Source organism: Centropristis striata, chromosome 19 (assembly GCF_030273125.1).
Source record: "Centropristis striata isolate RG_2023a ecotype Rhode Island chromosome 19, C.striata_1.0, whole genome shotgun sequence".
In the NCBI taxonomy this organism is placed as follows: domain Eukaryota; kingdom Metazoa; phylum Chordata; class Actinopteri; order Perciformes; family Serranidae; genus Centropristis; species Centropristis striata.
The window spans coordinates 33,427,193-33,447,176 of NC_081535.1; the positions used below are offsets into that span (position 1 = coordinate 33,427,193).

Below are 19,984 nucleotides of genomic sequence, written 5' to 3' on the forward strand. Positions count from 1 at the left end.
TTTTCTGGGTAAAAATAGCAACAGTAGGCTACCAAAAGGTACCAAAAGAAAAAGTATTTATTGTGCAGAATGCCCAATTTAGGTCTAAATTATAAAATACCTTTGAATTGTGGTGGAGTATAAGTATAATGTATCAAATCACTCAGATACTCAAGTAAAGCACAAGTACCTCAAACTTGTATTCGTAGAGAGTTCTTTGCAACAAATCTAATTCATGGTACTGTGGAGGTTTAGTGGTCTTTAACTTAAAATTATGATTCATTTAAATCATATTTTTCTGCTTTATTTGCCTAATATTATCATCCTGTTTCCTAACATTATAGTTCTACTCCAGTAACTACTTTCTACTCTGTACATATGACAGAAAGTTATGATGTTTACCAGTGGTGGAAGAAATACTTCAGTTAAAAAACAGCATAACCACAGTGTGGAAAAAGTTAAATATATACTTATAATGTACTTTAAGTACCAAAAGTAAGGGAATGATTGTGTAGAAAATCCCAATTAAGTATAAGAAATATTGGATTAATGAAGCATAGTAGTGTTAATGAGGGTAGTATAAAGTAGCAAAACATGAAAATACTCAAGTAAAGTATAACTTGTACTTAAATACAGTTTAGAAAATCTACTGTGCAAATTAACCTGATTCTGATTCGTGGTACTGGGAGGTTTCGTAGTATTTAACTTAAAATTACTGTTCATTTAAATCATATTGTTGTGCTTTATTTATCTGATGTTATCCTTCTGTTTCTCAACATTATAGTTCTACTACTATAACTACTTTCTACTCTGTACATATGAATGACAGAAAGTTAAATGTTTACCAGTAGTGCAAGAAATACTTTAGTAAAAAAAAACGCACTACCACTACCATTTAAGTATAATAAATATCTGACATTTGTAGTATAAAGTATAAAGAGCCTTAGAATTGTGGATGAGTAGAAGAACTCAAGTAAATCACAACTTTTACTGAAGTACAGCACATAAAGTGCTTGGATTTTGCTTGTATCTGATTCATACTACTGGGAGGTTTTGTGGTCTTTAACTTATAATTGCTGTTCTTTTAAATCATGTTTGTGCTTTAATTCCTTAATATTATCCCTTTGTTTGTTTATATTGTATTTCTCCTGCTGTAACTTTCTTCTTCTGTGTTTTTCTGACAGATAGTAGCAGTGTTTACTAACCTAAACATCCTCTGATTGGGCTCTAACCTTACAGTTGCTAAAGCATTTAGAAAATATACTGTGCAAATTAACCTGATTCTGATTCGTGGTACTGGGAGGTTTTGTCTTTAACTTAAAATTACTGTTCATTTAAATCATATTGTTGTGCTTTATTTATCTGATGTTATCCTTATTATAGTTCTACTACTGTAACTACTTTCTACTCTGTACATATGAATGACAGAAAGTAAAATGTTTACCAGTAGTGGAAGAAATACTTTAGTAAAAAAATGCACGACCACTACCATTTAAGTATAATAAATATCTGACATTTGTAGTATAAAGCATAAAGAGCCTTAGAATTGTGGATGAGTAGAAGTATTCAAGTAAATCACAACTTTTACTGAAGTACAGCACATAAAGTGCTTGGATTTTGCTTGTATCTGATTCATACTACTGGGAGGTTTTGTGGTCTTTAACTTATAATTGCTGTTCTTTTAAATCATGTTTGTGCTTTAATTCCTTAATATTATCCCTTTGTTTGTTTAAATTGTATTTCTCCTGCTGTAACTTTCTTCTCCTGTGTATTTCTGACAGATAGTAGCGGTGTTTACTAACCTAAACATCCTCTGATTGGGCTCTAACCTTACAGTTGCTAAAGCATTTAGAAAATCTACTGTGCAAATTAACCTGATTCTGATTGGTGGTACTGGGAGGTTTCGTAGTATTTAACTTAAAATTACTGTTCATTTAAATCATATTGTTGTGCTTTATTTATCTGATGTTATCCTTCTGTTTCTCAACATTATAGTTCTACTACTGTAACTACTTTCTACTCTGTACATATGACTGACAGAAAGTAAAATGTTTACCAGTAGTGGAAGAAATACTTTAGTAAAACTACCATTTAAGTATAATAAATATCTGACATTTGTAGTATAAAGTATAAAGAGCCTTAGAATTGTGGATGAGTAGAAGTACTGAAGTAAATCACAACTTTTACTGAAGTACAGCACATAAAGTGCTTGGATTTTGCTTGTATCTGATTCATACTACTGGGAGGTTTTATACTATATACTATATACTATATACTTTATTTATTTATACTTATAATTGCTGTTCTTTTAAACCATGTTTGTGCTTAAATTCCTTAATATTATCCCTTTGTTTGTTTATATTGTATTTCTCCTGCTGTAACTTTCTTCTTCTGTGGTTTTTGTGACAGATAGTAGCGGTGTTTACTAACCTAAACATCCTCTGATTGGGCTCTAACCTTAAGTTAAGCCGGTGTATGCTAAATGAAGCGGTTTTTAGCTAGCTTAACTAGCTTCTCAGTGTTTTTCCAGAACCGTCGGCAGACTCGCAGCTTGTTTACGGGCTAAACAGCTGAGTTTAGTTAAAAGTTAGCTGGCTCAGCTAACATAATCAGCAGACATTGTTTTCCAGACAGCCCCCCTTTACCTCCGAGATGTCATTTTTTCGTCCCTCACTTCCTCGCTGGCAGTTAGCAGTAGATCCAACTAGCTGGTTTAACGTTTCCGACCGTTTCCGCGTCGATCACAGAATAAAGTGCTTCATCGGTTCACACCCGGTAAAAAAAACGGGCACCGAAATCCACGCATCCAAACAGAAATTGAACGCGTTACAAAAAAAAAAAAGTCTCTAGAAGGCCTCGGCCCCGGAGACTTCACAGCGAGTCGATTATATGACGTCACCAAACATGCGACAAAACAAGAGGGTTTTTTTTCTTTTTTCTTTTTTTTTTTTTTTTTTTTTAAATAAACTTTATTAACCTTCCTGTTTTCCTCGGGTCAAGGAAGGAAGAAGAGGGAAGGACGCAAAGGGAAGTAAAAAAGGATGGAGGAAAGAAGGAAGGAAAGAAAGAAGGATGGAGGAAGGAAGGAAAAAAGAGAGGAGGAAAAGGAGAAAGAATGGAAAGGAGAGAGAAAGGAAGGAGGATGGAGGAAAGAAAGGGGAGGAGGAGAAGAAAGGAAAGAGGGCAGAAAGGAAGGAGGAAGGAAAGAAAGAAAGAAGGGAAGGAAAGGGGGGGCGAGGGAAGGGAAGAAGGAAGGAGGATAGAGGAAGGAATGGAAGCGGGAGGGATGAAAGAAGGAAGGAAGGAGGAAAGGAGAGGAAATCAGGAGGAAGGAAAGAAGAGAGAAAGTAAAGGAGATAGCGGAAGGAGGAAAGAAAAGAAGGGAAGGAGGGAGGAAAGGAAGGAAAGAAAGAAGGATAGAGGAGGAAGAAAGAAGGATGGAGGAGGAAGGAAGAGAGGAAGGCAGGAGGAGGGAGGAAAGAAGGAAGGAAGGAGGAAAGAAGAGAGGAAGGCAGGAGGAGGGAGGAAAGAAGGAAGGAAGGAGGAAAGAAGAGAGGAAGGCAGGAGGAGGGAGGAAAGAAGGAAGGAAGGAGGAAAGAAGAGAGGAAGGCAGGAGGAGGGAGGAAGAAGGAAGGAAGGAGGAAAGAAGAGAGGAAGGCAGGAGGAGGGAGGAAAGAAGGAAGGAAGGAGGAAAGAAGAGAGGAAGGCAGGAGGAGGGAGGAAAGAAGGAAGGAAGGAGGAAAGAAGAGAGGAAGGCAGGAGGAGGAAGGAAAGAAGGAAGGAAGGAGGAAAGAAGAGAGGAAGGCAGGAGGAGGGAGGAAAGAAGGAAGGAAGGAGGAAAGAAGAGAGGAAGGCAGGAGGAGGAAGGAAAGAAGGAAGTAAGGAGGAAAGAAGAGAGGAAGGCAGGAGGAGGGAGGAAAGAAGGAAGGAAGGAGGAAAGAAGAGAGGAAGGCAGGAGGAGGGAGGAAAGAAGGAAGGAAGGAGGAAAGAAGAGAGGAAGGCAGGAGGAGGAAGGAAAGAAGGAAGGAAGTAAAGGAGATAGCGGAAGGAGGAAGAAAAGAAGGGAAGGAGGGAGGAAAGGAAGGAAAGAAAGAAGGATAGAGGAGGAAGAAAGAAGGATGGAGGAGGAAGGAAAGAAGGAAGGAAGGAGGAAAGAAGAGAGGAAGGCAGGAGGAGGGAGGAAAGAAGGAAGGAAGGAGGAAAGAAGAGAGGAAGGCAGGAGGAGGGAGGAAAGAAGGAAGGAAGGAGGAAAGAAGAGAGGAAGGCAGGAGGAGGGAGGAAAGAAGGAAGGAAGGAGGAAAGAAGAGAGGAAGGCAGGAGGAGGGAGGAAAGAAGGAAGGAAGGAGGAAAGAAGAGAGGAAGGCAGGAGGAGGGAGGAAAGAAGGAAGGAAGGAGGAAAGAAGAGAGGAAGGCAGGAGGAGGAAGGAAAGACGGAAGGAAGGAGGAAAGAAGAGAGGAAGGCAGGAGGAGGAAGGAAAGAAGGAAGTAAGGAGGAAAGAAGAGAGGAAGGCAGGAGGAGGGAGGAAAGAAGGAAGTAAGGAGGGAAGAAAAGAGGAAGGCAGGAGGAGGAAGGAAAGAAGGAAGTAAGGAGGGAAGAAGAGAGGAAGGCAGGAGGAGGAAGGAAAGAAGGAAGTAAGGAGGAAAGAAGAGAGGAAGGCAGGAGGAGGAAGGAAAGAAGGAAGTAAGGAGGAAAGAAGAGAGGAAGGCAGGAGGAGGGAGGAAAGAAGGAATAGTCAAAACAGATTGGGTCAATTTGACCCGGAAGGAGGACAGGAGGGTTAAGGCAGTTGGGTGGGGTGTAATACAAAAAAATACATCAGAACGTCGCCAGGGGGTTTCAATAAATCATAAAGAGGTTGTCATACAAAAATATTATAAAAAAATACAAATATTCAGAGTTTTAGCAGCTTTCAAATTAGTCTTTAATAGAATTAATATACTGCTTGGTTTCACTTATAAATATAGAAAAGAGGGGATTTTTTTTTGTGTATCGAGATTTATGTATGTGATATTTTGCCAATAGTATAATTAGATTTATAATGTAATATTGATTTTTTTTTTGTATGGGAAGTCAGTGAAACCAAACAGTATATTTTCAAAACAAAGGGACAAATTAGGTTCAATTGAAAAAAAAAGGAAGTTACAAATATCTTTCCAGAACTTAGACGAAAAAGGGCAAGACCAAAATAAATGGGTGCGCGGATTTTATCACCCTGCGCGGCCGCTCCTCGTTGCCGCTTCGCCCGGTTTTACATAAAGCCACAGGAGCTCGGCCCGTCCGGCGAACAGCGACACATAAACTAAAGAGTCCTAGCACTTTCTCTCCGCGCATGCTCATTGGAAGCTTGTTTCATGATTACGGCGGCACGAGAGGCAAAGCGGCGCGCCGCCGCGTCTCTGGAGGGTTTTGCCGCTCCAGCGTCAAGCGAAACATTCCGCAGCCGACCGCGGACACCGCACACGTCACGTGATCACACAAAAAGTAGAGAGACCATATGTGATGCATTTTCTGTAAATCCCTTAAATATATTGTCACCCTGTTAAAATAATCGCCTAACTCATGTTTTCAAGTTTTGCAGAAAACAAAAAACTTCACCAAAAGTGTAACATTTGACATTTATTGAGCATTTCACTCAAAAAGGATGTAACAAAGGATGGCTATTGGCATAGTAATAACACTGTGTGTAAATTATGTAACTTAAGAGAAATAAAAGAGAAATTAAATGTATTTAAATTGATTAAATTCTAATAGGAATTGGGATTCTGTATTTTATGATAAATTCTTGATATGTAAGTAATGATCCGTTTGAGTTAAATAACTGATGAACTAAGACTATATTGTGAATAAACCAATAGGGGCAAAATAAGGATTTGTTTCTATATATAATGTCTTTATTGTTCCATATCGTCACCCTGTTAAAATAATCGCTTAACTCACAAAAAACTTCACCAAAAGTGTAACATATGACATTTATTGATCATTTCACTCATAAAGGATGTAACTTAAGAGAAATAAATGACTTAGGCAATTTTTTGAACATGCCTTTGTGACTTTAACAAGATATGGTAACACTTTATTTTGAAGGTGTCTACATAAGAGTCACACAAGCCTGTCAGAAACATGACATGACAAGTATCATGTGCATTAATGTTACTTCAAAGTGTCATTAATGTTCATGACACATCCCATGTCATGTTTATGACACGCTCATGTCACTCTTATGTAGACACCTTCAAAATAAAGTGTCACCATATCTTGCTTAAGTCACAAAGGCATGTTCAGAAATTGCCTAAGTCACATTTTATTTTGACTTAGGCATAATAAATCCGCTTAAGTCACACACTTGCTGCTCCTGCTTGATTTGTCTGTCAAAGCACTTTGTAAATGTTCTTTTTAAAGGTGCTGTATTAATAAAGTAATTAGTAATATTATTATTCATATTTACCTTTACTTTAACAATTTACAATGTATGCACTCTAATTGTTTTCTTATTTCTTATTGTGTTATTTTAGATTTTTACATTTTTTATTTCTGCTATTCAGACACAATTTATTTGATAGTTTGTCAGTCTGCCTTTTTAGAAATCTAATGGTGAATAAAGGAGAAAAAAGTCATTTGTCTTTTGTCATTTGTTCATTATTTTTAGCCAAATTTTACTTTCATAAAATTAAATCCTTCACAAGAGCAAGACAGAATAAGGGTAAAATTAATACAAGAAGACAAAGAGGCAAAATCATAGCGGACAGCAGACAAATGAAAAAGAGTCACACAAGCCTGTCATAAACATGACATGACAAGTATCATGAGCATTAATGTTACTTCAAAGTGTCATTAATGTTCATGATGCATCCCATGTCATGTTTATGACACGCTCATGTTACTCTTATGTAGACACCTTCAAAATAAAGTGTTACCATCTTGTTAAAGTCACAAAGGCATGTTCAAAAAATTGTCACATTTTATTTTGACTTAGGCATAATAAATCCGCAGAAAAGCAGAAATAAAAATTAAAAAAAATCTAAAATAACACAATAAGAAATAAGAAAAGAATTAGAGTGCATACATTGTAAATTGTGTAAATTATTAAAGTAAAGGTAAATATTCATAATAATATTACTAATTACTTTATTAATACAGCACCTTTAAAAAGAACATTTACAAAGTGCTTTGACAGATAAATCAAGCAGGAGCAGCAAGTGTGTGACTTAAGCGGATTTACTATGCCTAAGTCAAAATAAAATGTGACTTAGGCAATTTTTTGAACATGCCTTTGGGACTTAAGCAAGATATGGTGACACTTTATTTTGAAGGTGTCTACATAAGAGTGACATGAGCTTGTCATAAACATGACATGGGATGTGTCATGAACATTAATGACACTTTGAAGTAACATTAATGCTCATGATACTTGTCATGTCATGTTTCTGACAGGCTTGTGTCACTCTTATGTAGACACCTTCAAAATAAAGTGTTACCATATCTTGTTAAAGTCACAAAGGCATGTTAAAAAAAAATTGTCACATTTTATTTTGACTTAATAATAAATCCGCTTAAGTCACACACTTGACATAGGTCCATTTTCTTAAAGGGGTAAAATCACATGATCTGATCAACTGAGGATGTAGGAGATTTGACCATAGGTGGCAATGAGGAGATGATTTAGGCAAAAAAAAAAAGGCGATTATTTTAACAATGTGACTATATGTATTATCTATGCGGGGGGAAATTATGTTAGTAAATTAATGACCAGGAAAGAAGCATCTGTGTGTGAAAGTTGGATCATTTTAAGGGGACTTTTGACTTTTGACAGCCTTTAGCGCATCTCTGAAGTTTGTCCCTCGCCAGTCGCCGTTTAAGCCTGTACGTGGCAGTCAGAGAGCCGAGGCTCCTCTCCTGCAACAATCCACTCATAACACCCCGACATCCTGCACCGCTACAGGACGCACCGAGGCCAGGAGGCTCTTTATACCCCCAGACTTGCTGTGACGGTCGCTAACAGAAAGTTTTTCCACCATGTTTACCGTGTCGGAGCTGGTTGTCTTGCTGGCCGTCCTGTCCGCCACCGCGTCCGGCTACTTCGTTAGCATAGACGCCCATGCCGAGGAGTGCTTCTACGAGCGGGTCAACTCCGGCACAAAGATGGGCCTCATGTTCGAGGTAGCCGAGGGAGGCTTCCTGGACATCGATGTGGAGGTGAGATACATCCTTTAGACAATAATCCACCCGGCTAATGAGGTTTAATTGGTGTTTTTGTTAATTAAATACGCGATTATGACAAATAAGGCCTGTGTTAGCTCGCATGCTAACGTTAGCTCGCATGCTAACGTTAGCCGCCGCCGTCTCTCTGCGTGACGTCAGGGGAAACTAGTTCAGGTTTAATGACTAACTTCTCTTCAATTTAAACGTTTTTAATATCTGGAATACATTATTGATTGGTTAGCTTTCTGTTTATTAAGTGCAATATAATGTTCAATTTTCACAAGATACAGGAAGTACAGTGTTAGCATTATATCCGGCCAAGTTGTGCTAGTTATTTAGCCATTAAAGGTCTTTGGGCATTTCTTAGAAATAACATTTCATATTTACTGTTGATTTGTTTTCCGGTCAAATGTTGCTGTGGTTTAACGCGCAGCTGAGTGTTTTGTGTGTCCAGATGTTGCTGCCATATGTTACAGCCATCATGCAGCAGCAGCTGTAACAGGGATGTAACCATATATATATGTAATATAATCCACCATACGGTTTTTATCGATGTATAATTATTTTAAATGACATTATATTTTGGAAGAATTAGAAAATATTCCTTTTTTTGACAAAAATGTATTTTCCCTTTTTAATAAAAATCAAATTCAAGAATTATGTTTGTGTCTGAGGTAGGGTTTAATCTATGTAATATGTTTCATGTAAAAGTGAAACTAAATATCCTGCCTTAAATAATTACAGGAAAAACTTGCCAACATTGATACCTAAATAGATCAACATGTACATTGTGACAAAAAGCATCCAATCTATTTGAAAATTCATAATATAAAACCAACATCAAATGCATACAAAAGTAATACAAATTAAGTAAAGATGTGCCTGTACCCACCTTGGCATTTGCATATATTTAGGGTACAGTGTTTTGTCTTGTGTGTCTTCCAACATATTTTATTTTTTGACTTTCCCCTGGACTCCACTGGGTGTAGTTTTGACAATGCTTGTGCAATACTGCACTCACAGCAGCATGCTTTATAAGTCATCTTATTAATTATTTCACCAGAAAATAAGTGCTCAGTTTTTCATTAGCTTGAACAAATTTTCTTCTACCTTGTTGATGTGACAGCCCAAGTTTGCACCGTGCAACATGACAGAAGTCAGAATTGTTTTTATTACTATTGCAATTAATAAATGCACCACAACCACACACCCAGGTGTAGGAGTAGATGGAGAGTTCAGTGGTCGACAGTATCGCAATGCAATTTCAACTCTCAGATTTAAATCATTACATATTTGTTTTGCAGATTTACTGCCTCACTATGTGTAGTTAAACTCCTGAGCAGCAGTGATTTTTACTCAGATATTTAGTTTTTTTTTCTTATGTTCTTGTCCTGCAGATAACAGGGCCTGATGGTAAGCAGATTTACAAAGGCGACAGAGAGTCCAGCGGGAAATACTCTGTGGCGGCACACATGGACGGAACCTACAAGTTCTGCTTCAGCAACAAGATGTCAACCATGACACCCAAGATCGTCATGTTCACGATTGATATCGGAGAGGCACCTAAGGGCCAGGACATGGAGACGGAAGGTACGTAAAAGACGTATGAAGAGGGAGATTAAGAAATTATATGCCCCATATACACTACCGGTCAAAAGTTTTAGAACACCCCAATTTTTCCAGTTTTTTATTGAAATTCAAGCAGTTCACGTCAAATCAACAGCTTGAAAGGGTACAAAGGTAAGTGGTGAATTGCCAGAGGTAAATAAAAAAATAATAATGTACATTTCAGAATTATACAAGTAGGCCTTTTTTCAGGGAACAAGAAATGGGTTAACAACATAACTCTATGGAGTCTTGGGCTATTTTTGAATTCTTTTCATGTCTTTTTAAGTCATTTTGTGTCTTTTTTGGTCATTTTGTGTCTTTTTTTAGTCATTTTGTGTCTTTTGGTGTCTTTTTTTTGTCATTTTGTGTCTTTTTTTAGTCCTTTAGTCCAACATAAAATGTGATTTTGAATCTTTTTTTTACTTCCAAAACACTATCATGCTCAATAAAGAATTTTAAATGTTGCAAATGTGCATTAATTTCAGAGAACACTGAGACATTAAACTGCATCATTTCCAATTAAATTCTGGAAAAGTTGGTGTGTTCTATAACTTTTGACCAGTAGTGTACTTAGATAGATCATGCAGAGTGCAAACCAGTTGTTCTGTCTGTATTCTGCTGTTTTGCGATAGTTTCTTCCCCTTCTTGACTTTTATTTTGGACGCTCTGTTCCTCTTTGTAGGTGGAGACAGCTGGGATGGTAGGGCTCAGGGCAAAACTGCTGTGAAATAGACGTTTGAGTTTGTGATTCACTGCAGAGTTTTCTCTAACCAGTGTTTTTACAAACAGTATGAACTAATCTAGTGCATCCATTTATGAATGGTTTGACTCTTTGCACAGTGAGAACATGTAGTGTCGGCTCTGTAAATGTCTCTGGTGATGGGATGGCATCACCTGCTGCAGCATACCGCACAAAACTGCATGCACTGCATTCCTCATGCATGTTTTTTTGTGCACTACAAGTGTGTTATGGCTTGTTGCTGATTAATATTTTTGCTCATTTCAGCGCACCAAAACAAGCTGGAGGAGATGATCAACGAGCTGGCAGTTGCTATGACTGCTGTAAAGCACGAGCAGGAGTACATGGAGGTCCGTGAGAGGATACACAGAGCAAGTAAGTCCTTTTTTTTTTTTTACTTTCTTTTTATTGAACATTTTAACAAACATTTTGCATACATCTGGTATACATAAATCAAACCCCTCCAATAATACATCTTCAGATTACACTTGCCATCTTTCATCTTGGATCAGATATAAATTGACTTTACATTTTTATTCACTCCAATAAAATTGTGCAACTGAAATATTAGTCAGAGCAAGTAAGTCCTGATGTTCAAAAAGAACATTTCCCAAAAAAAAATGTTTTGAGTGACATTTTTGGAAACAGGGATGTAACAATACACTCAAACCACAGTTTGATAATAGGCATGATACTCTGTTCACAACTTTTTATTAGGAGGATAAATTATGGGTGAAAAAGGATTTTGGTTCTCGAATTAAAATCTACAAAATATATGTTCTTGTATTTTCTGTATCAAATTAACAAATCATGCAGTCTTATTTACTTTTATGTAAAAGTGAAACAAAAATATCCTGTCTTTGAATAACTACAAATCAATATACATATCAAATATAGTAATGAAATGAAAATATCACATCAAATATTATATAAATATTAGCATAGAAAAATATTACAAAGAGTCAGAAAATATTAAAATGTTGGGAAAAATATTAGTAAAATGAACCAAAAAAGTTCAAAGAGGAAAAAGGTAAAAAAAAAAAAAATAACAATTGGAGGGGAGTTGAACTTTAAAATAATTCCACATCAAAATGATATAAATATTATTATGGATATTACAAAGACTCAGAAATAGATAGATAAATAGATAGATAGATTACTTTATTCATCCCCGAAGGGAAATTCGGTTGTCACAGCAGTCTGGTATTCAAGTACAATAAAATACAATAGAATAAAATACTGAGGTAGCATAAATAAAAACAACAATAGAAAAAAACACAGAATAGAACAAGGACACTTAAGAAGTTTAAAAAAAAAAAGAACATCAGTTGTATTGTATTAATAAAATGTTGGGAAACTATTAGTAAAAATGCAAATTAAATGTAATGTTCTCTCTTTTCCCCCTTTCTCTCTAGTCAACGACAACACAAACAGCAGAGTGGTGCTGTGGTCGTTCTTCGAGGCTCTGGTTCTGGTGGCAATGACTCTTGGACAGATTTACTACCTGAAGAGATTTTTCGAAGTACGACGAGTGGTTTAGTGCGATTTAAAAAACAAAACATAAAAAAAAAAGGTCCTTCTGTCCTCCGCTGACTCCTCCAACACCAAGACAGTTATTTACACTCTGGAAAGAAATGAGACTGGCAGATTTGAGTAAAAAAAAAAGCCTACATGTGATCGGATCTCAGATGTTTTGTTCTCCTGTTACCTATTTGGTTCCTTTATAAATGTGATTAGTGTTTGTTTGGAACGAATGGCCAAAAGATTCTGGGATTAGATGTCATTTTTTTTTTTTCTTTTTTTTTTCGTCCAATATTGTTTGATAATTACAGTTCAATTCCTTGCCAGTACAGTTTGTGTGTGTGTGACTGAGGCTCATAATTTTAAGTGAAGGCAGTCAAATGAAAGTGATGCACATAAATGAATAGGCATGTGTGGAGTTCCCACAGGAGAATGTAAAGATTTAAATGGGACACTGTTCAAATTATAAAAAAAAGAAAGCATAAGATTTTTGTCTGAGACGCAGAATGGTTTTGTTTCCAGTGTCAAATCAGACGATGTACTGGGAGATATGTGATATCTGTACACTGTGTTCATGCTCTCAAACAACAAATTGCACTCCTGCTGAATACATGGAAGTATCTGAAGGATTTACACTGCGGCTGATCTTTAAGGGAAACTGTTCAGCTTCTAGCTCTGTCTGTTGATTTATAGCTGCGGGGGGGAACGGGGGCTTCAGTGGACATCTTTTGCGGGGAAACGCGGTGTGGCTCACCGAAACAGGCGAAGGGGTTTCTCAGCCTAAAGAGTTCACAAGCTGTTTTAATTTTTACACTTAAATTTGACTTCCACGGTAAGATCTTGAAGAGCTGAGGCGGGGTTTTGGATTTTTAACTGAACTACTTTGGAGTGAAACTCTGAGGCGAAGTGTAGAGAAATACTGAAATACATGTTACATGTTGATTTGGGTTGGTGGGTGGCTGTGGGGGGGGCTGACACCTAATGACTGCTGTGTGCTTTAGTTGCTTCTATTATAGCTCTTTTGTTGGGGTTAGGGATTTTAAATTATATGATTGTATACAATTTTGAACAGCTTGTTTTTCTTTCTGGAGCATATCCTGTGACGTGCAACCGTTTGGTTCATGCCTTTCAAATTAAAATCTTTCACCTTAAAGGTAAATAAAACAAACTCCACATCTAGCACACGGACGGCTGCAGCGCCGGACTAGTTGCACGTCACTGAATTTGCTCCAGTTTTGTATTAAAAACAATCTTTGAGCTCTGGCAGGAAAACTGCTCTGTACACAGTCTCTCCTTTTTGTGATTACAAACAACGAAAATCTGATAAATGGATCTGTACAAATGTAGAATGGTTGTCTGTGGAATAAAAGCCCCAGGTTTCATAATAAAGCCAATATTCTGTACAATTACTTGGATGTCTTTTTACATGGGTGGTTATGAATTGAGAGACTGGCTGCTAATTATTTTCATGAGCACGGGGAGAAACGTGAAGTTAAACTAGTCGACAGACAATTCTCACAGCTGACACGATTAAAGAATATTAAATGCTGGAACATGAACTACTGTTCGGTATTTTTTTTTTTTTTAAAGATATTTTTTGGGCATTTTGTAGCTTTATTGAGAGAGAGAGAGAGAGAGAGATATTGAGAGTGAAAGGGGAGACAGAGGGGAAGACATGCAGGAAAGGGCTCCGAGCCGGATTCGAACCCGGGCCGCCTGCTTACGAGGACTGGGCCTCTGTGGTACGCGCTCTACCAGGTGTGCTACCGGGAACGCCCTACTGTTCGGTATTTTAATTTCTACCAGTTTTTCCTGTTTGACAAGTACGAGAAAAGTGAAGCGTTCAAGAGTCTGACTCGACTGGTTTAAAAAAAGTGCTGCAATATAAATGATACTACAGCAAAACACTCAATAGCTTATCTTTGTCCTATAAAGTTAAAAATGATACTATTAAGAAAGAGGAAATAAATACTTTTTACTGCATTTGAGGACTTGCAAGATAAAATGCACTTTTCACAATATTTTACATTTAAAATATCTGATCAACTTATAAAGGACATTGCATTGTGAAAGATGACCCATTTACTAATTATAAATTGGGAAAAATGAACTGGTCCTCAACCAAAGACCATTAAAATGCTGCTTACAAGTTCACATATCAGTAGTATTACTACTTCTACTTATGAAGAAAAGTGAGTACTTATATTTTTTGATACTTGAAGCACATTTAATTATATTTTTTAATAAAATACCAAATGGTGCCTTAAACTGTCATAAAGCTGTTCTTAAAGCCTGAAAAAAGTTATTCATATCAAATATTGTTATTTTCATTGGGGTTTCCTATTGCAATATTCCAGTAAATAATGGCTCATTTGTTTTTAAGAATCAAATCCCAACATGCAGCTCCAAACGACTAAACAAAGACAGAAAGTCGAGAGACTAACTTTAGGAAAGTAAAGTTAAAGTTTTGTAAATTTAGCAATTTAAAAAATGTATTTTGTAGTTTTCCTGATGGATGTTGAGCAATATATGTAACTACTCTCGTAATAAAATAACAAAAAGTCCACCCAGACACTAAATATGTCTATGTTTTATAATATTTTAAATGCTTTTTTCTTGTGTGATATACCCCTGGCTTGTTTGTTATTGTTTAAAAAATAAATCAATAAAAATAATATAATTACCTCAAGTAATGCCAATAAATAAATACATGTATTAAAGCATTAACTTAATGTTTTACCATGGTTATAGCCTATCTATTACAGGAAAGTAAGATCAAAATGATATAAAACATTTTTTAAATAAAATAAATAAATAGTAAGGGAAGGCAAGTCCATTTGCATTATTTGCTCATTTTTGAGACAATGCAAAAGCAACAAATTATAAAAAAGATAAAGAGCCGGACGAAAATAAAACATAATAAAAAGTTAGAATAATAAAACTATAAAATAGGTTTAATAATAGTGACAGTGAAAGAAGAAATGACCAATAATTTGAATTAATCAAAGGCCGCGTCATTCGCGGAACCATACTCTGCCTGAACAAACGACCTATGGGGTTGTTTTTGAGAGGAGACCAGTCTCTTTATTGCTCATAATACTAAATGTGGAGATTTAAAGTGAATTCCACATGTTGTGGTAGAATGTGCAAAGGTTTTCGTGTTACTTGGAACAAGTAAGTCAAGTCAAGTCAAACTTTATTTATAAAGCACATTTAAAACAACCTGGGTTGACCAAAGTGCTGTACAGATATCACAGTTGCAGGAAATACGGTAAAAACTAAAATACTAAAATACATAAACACAGTGAAACAATATAATAAAATAAATAAAAAATATAATAAAATAAATAAAAAATGTAAATAAAATTTTGTTTTTGCAAGATGTCCACTTAAACTTGATTAAAAGCCAGGGAGAAAAAGTGTGTTTTTAAGGAGGATTTAAAAACTTTAAAAGATCCTGCAGATCGAATGTGCCAGGGCAGGTTATTCCAGAACCTTGGGGCTGCTGCCACAAAGGCACGGTCCCCTTTGGTTTTGAGTCTGGTTTTAGGGGTTTTTAGTCTGGTTTTAGGGGTTTTTAGTCTGGTTTTAGGGGTTTTTAGTCTGGTTTTAGGGGTTTTTAGTCTGGTTTTAGGGGCGGCCAGTAGCAGCTGACTGGAGGATCTCAATGTTCTGGCAGGGGCGTGGATTTTAAGGAGCTCGGTCAAATATTGAGGGGCTAGTCCATTAAGAGCTTTAAAAACAAACAATAACATTTTAAAATCTATTCTAAAAGCAACCGGGAGCCAGTACGGGAGTAATGTGGTCACGTTTGCGTGTGCCAGTAAGGAGACGGGCAGCTGCATTCTGAACCAGCTGCAGGCGGTGAAACAGTGAGTGGTCCAGGCCAACATACAATGAATTACAGTAATCCAGTCTGGTATTGATAAAAGCATGGATTACTGTCTCCAGATCTCGACGTGGCAGATACCCTTTTACTTTTGTTAAAATCCTTAAATGATAAAAACTGTTTTTTATGACCGAGCTAACCTGATGGTCGAGTTTCAGCCTGTCATCTAATGTCACCCCAAGATTTTTCACTGAAGAGCGAATGTTGGTCGTAAACGGGCCCAGAAAGCCAGCTGGAAAATCTGCTGGACCACAACCGAACATTATGATTTCTGTCTTGCTTTCGTTTAGGTTAAGAAAGTTTGTTGTCATCCAGGATTTTACATCTTTTAGACAGTGAAGCAATGACTGTACGGGGTTGTTGGGTGTTAAAGGCAGATAAATCTGGACATCATCAGCATAACAATGAAAAGAAAGATTGTACTTTTTAAAAATTGACCCTAGTGGCAACATATACAGTAGGAACAGAATTGGTCCAAGAATGGAGCCTTGGGGGACTCCAGAAGTGAGAGGGGCTGAGGATGAGGTGAATTCACCTAGCTGCACAGAAAAGCTACGATCAGTTAAATAGGACTGGAACCATGAGAGAGCAGATCCTGTTATGCCCACACACTGCTCTAGTCGAGCTAATAGGATCCCATGGTCCACAGTGTCAAAAGCAGCTGTTAAATCAAGGAGCACTAACATAGCAGGGTTTCCTGAGTCAACAGTCATCAGCAGGTCATTATACACTCTCAGCAGTGCTGTCTCAGTACTATGTGAAGGTTTAAAGCCAGACTGAAACTTTTCGTATATATCATTGGCCACTAAGAATGATTGGATTTGAATAAAAACCACTTTCTCTAAAATTTTGGATAAAAATGGCAGTTTGGAAATAGGCCTGAAGTTGGACAGCACAGAGAGATCTAGATTTTTCTTTTTGATCAGAGGCTGCACAAGAGCATGTTTGAGGGCAGCTGGAACGCAACCAGTGCTGAGAGAGGAGTTCACAAATAAAAGTAAGACAGAGCCCACCGTAGTGAATACCTCTTTAAAAAGACGAGAGGGGATGCTGTCTAAGAGACAGTTTGTGGGTCGGAGATGCTGAACCACACTGGCCAGTGAGGGGAGGGACACAGGTTCAAAGTGATCAAAAACAGCATTTAGAGGAGGAACGGTGAGATCAGAGCTGGGGCCTACAGAAGAGAAGGCAGGTGGCCTAAGAGCAGAGATTTTAGCAATAAAAAATTTGAGAAAACTCTCACAAAGGGTGAGCGATGGTCCAACTGGAGAGTTAACACAAGGATTTACAAGAGACTTAAAAATGTTAAAAAGGACTTGGGGCTTGTGCCTATTACAAGAGACAATATTGGAGAAATATTCCATTTTAGCAGCTTTAACAGCACTCTGGTAAAGGGACAGGCTTTCACGAAGAGCTTCTTTAGAGACATGGAGCTTATCTTTTTTCCACTTTCTCTCAGTAATCGACATGGTCAACTAGTGTACATGTCAATAATGCCCTTATACCATAAAAATATAATGTGTGTTATCCCATCCTGCTTGTGTTTGCTGAGATTATTTATGGAAGTCTATATTCACTGCTCCAACGGTGCTGCCGTTGAATATCGGGGCGAAGACCACAGCTCCGTCCTGAGCCGATATTGTTGGAGCTGCTGGAGCTGCAGCAGGAGCAGCAGGAGCAGCAGGAGCAACAGGACGAACAGGAGCAGCAGGAGGTGCCACGGCAGAGGAGGAGATGGAGGCTGCAGCTGTTTTGAACGCTGCAGGTGAAAAGATACAGATGCAGAGAATCAGCACAAACAAAATGGACACATTAAAACAGGAAAGAAGCTGGATTTTTGACTCACAAGTGAAATTAAACATCCACTGCACCTGCATATTTTTTCTCTAACTTGTCTGCAGCTTTTCTGTTCTTCATCTTCATCAGAATCTCAACGGTGACCTTCACCGCCATCTCTTCACAGTAGTTTTTCGTCATCAAAGTCACAGTCTGGGGCCGGGTTGCATGCTCCAGGTCGGCCTCAGAAATTTGATCGTAGCCATCCAAGACGTGCTTTGGGAGGTACCACTTGAACATATCAAGATCTTTTTGCAGCAAGCTTTTCAGAGTTTCAAGGAGAATCTTGGGAACATCCGACATGTCTGCTCACTGGACAGGTGAAAGAGGAAATTAGTTTCACTGTTAAAGGAATTAGACGACAAAACCCTTTTTTGCTTTGTTTCCAAAAGTCAGATAAGAATATTTATACCACTCTGATATCTGTCTTCATTTTACAAAGGTTTATGTGTTGGAAGAAGGCTCCAACTAATAATAATGATAATGATGCAGATGCAGATCCGACCTGTCCAGGGTCTAGCCCGCCTCTCGCCCAGTACCAGCTGGGATCGGCTCCAGCCCCCCGACCAGAGTGCGGATAAGCGGTAGTATTAAAAGTAAAAGTTTGAAACCCATTCCTATCTCCCCTAAATTGTGTATTTTAGGCCTCTATCCTGAAAATCTCTCCTTGAAATCACATGAAATCAAATTGATTAATCTCTGCCTTGTCCATTCAAAACGTCTCATTGCTCTGTATTGGAAAAATATTATATGTCCCCCTATTAATCACTGGCTGAAGGAATTATCATCATGTCTGACTTTGGAAAAGTTAACTTATAGTATTAAACATAGACTTGGTGAATTCTATAAAATCTGGGGCCTTTTTTTACATTTTCTTGAAAGAGCAGATCTGCACTGTGCCCTTGACCCTTGAATCTTATTGCCCTGTAATTGTCTGTACTGCTGCTCTGATGTCTGCATCTGTTTTTGTTTTTTTTGTTTTGTAGCTGCTATTGTTATCTTAATGGCATTGCATTGTATGTGTGATTATATGGCTCTATGTATCCTCATTTTTTATTATTTTCCACTTGCTCATTTAGTCTTCCTGTTTTAGTTTTAGTTTTAGTTTTAGTTTTTTTTTTTTCTTTCTTTTTTGGACCTTGATGGATGAGATCTTTGGTGGGTGGGGTTCGTATTGTTTGTTCATGTCTTACTCAAAATGTCAATAAACATATGTTTAAAAAAAAAAATAAAAAAAAAAGTAAAAGTTTGTGTAGTGGCTATTTGTAAGTAAGTTCTTTCACCATATAAACTTGCACAAAATGCCACTGATGCACCAGTTCAAGCTGAATGTACTCACGCAAAAAGAAGTCCATTGTCCAGGCAGGATCCACGTTTTGGTTAATTTGATATCCAGTTCAAAGCAAACAAACCTTTCATGCTGCCTCTCTTTGCTCTGATTAAAAACTGTCTGTTCTGGGGCATTATCTGTCCTTACCACTTGCTACCTTTTTCAATACCTGTCTGTCGCTTAGTGCCCCTAGTGTACACAAAAATAAATACAAAATAACCAATAATGATATAATAATCAAATTAATGAAATAGCTCCTACAGTTTGTGTTATGCAGAATCGCCCCGTTTGTTATAGCATATGTATATGTTCCAAATATATTATTGTATTATAATTATTATTAATGATGTACTTATGTAAGCATTTTTTGTGTTACTGTTTTCAATGTAGGGGGATTTTTAACTACTTAATATACTGTCATGTTGTTTAATCTATGAAATAAAAAAGTGTTTTAACCTGAAAAGTAACCATAACAGAAAGCCAAATGTAGTGGAGCAAAAAAAGTGTAATAATTGCCTCTAAAATTTAGTGGAGTAGAAGTATAAAGTTAAATAAAAATGAGAATACTTTGGTGAAGTACAGGTAACTCAAAATTGTACTTAAGTACAGTAATTAACCTTGTTACAACCCATTATAGCTGATGATGTTATCAGCAAAATACATAAAATATAAAAAGTAACCTTCTCATTAAGCAGTGGAATGGTTTATCTCAGTGTTTTACATAAAATGTGATGTTTTGGGGTAAAAATGACTTGCTTTAAAGTGTATGTTGCATTTTACGTGTAAAGTAAGTAAGTAAAAGTCCTGAATTTAAAACAAATACAAATGTATCAAAATTAAAAAGTAAAAGTTCTTATAATGCAGAAGATTGTTATAGCCTAT

General features: G+C 37.1%; 2 protein-coding genes across 2 annotated transcripts in view; one reads left to right on the forward strand and one right to left on the reverse strand.

The window, feature by feature from the left end:
* The window catches only part of ptpn11a (protein tyrosine phosphatase non-receptor type 11a), a 29,264-nt gene extending 26,412 nt beyond the window's left edge, over nucleotides 1–2,852 (reverse strand). The window contains exon 1 of the mRNA XM_059357474.1: nucleotides 2,625–2,852. Within this exon, the coding sequence (XP_059213457.1) occupies nucleotides 2,625–2,638 (14 nt within the window). The 5' untranslated portion in view covers nucleotides 2,639–2,852. The remainder of the gene's footprint in view (nucleotides 1–2,624) is intronic.
* Nucleotides 2,853–7,775: 4,923 nt separating this feature from the next.
* On the forward strand, nucleotides 7,776–13,456 carry tmed2 (transmembrane p24 trafficking protein 2). The gene is made up of 4 exons (XM_059357486.1): nucleotides 7,776–8,173; nucleotides 9,577–9,769; nucleotides 10,794–10,901; nucleotides 11,942–13,456. The coding sequence occupies exons 1-4, from the start codon at nucleotides 7,994–7,996 to the stop codon at nucleotides 12,064–12,066; spliced, it is 606 nt and encodes a 201-aa protein (XP_059213469.1). The 5' UTR covers nucleotides 7,776–7,993; the 3' UTR covers nucleotides 12,067–13,456.
* Nucleotides 13,457–19,984: the final 6,528 nt, after the last annotated feature.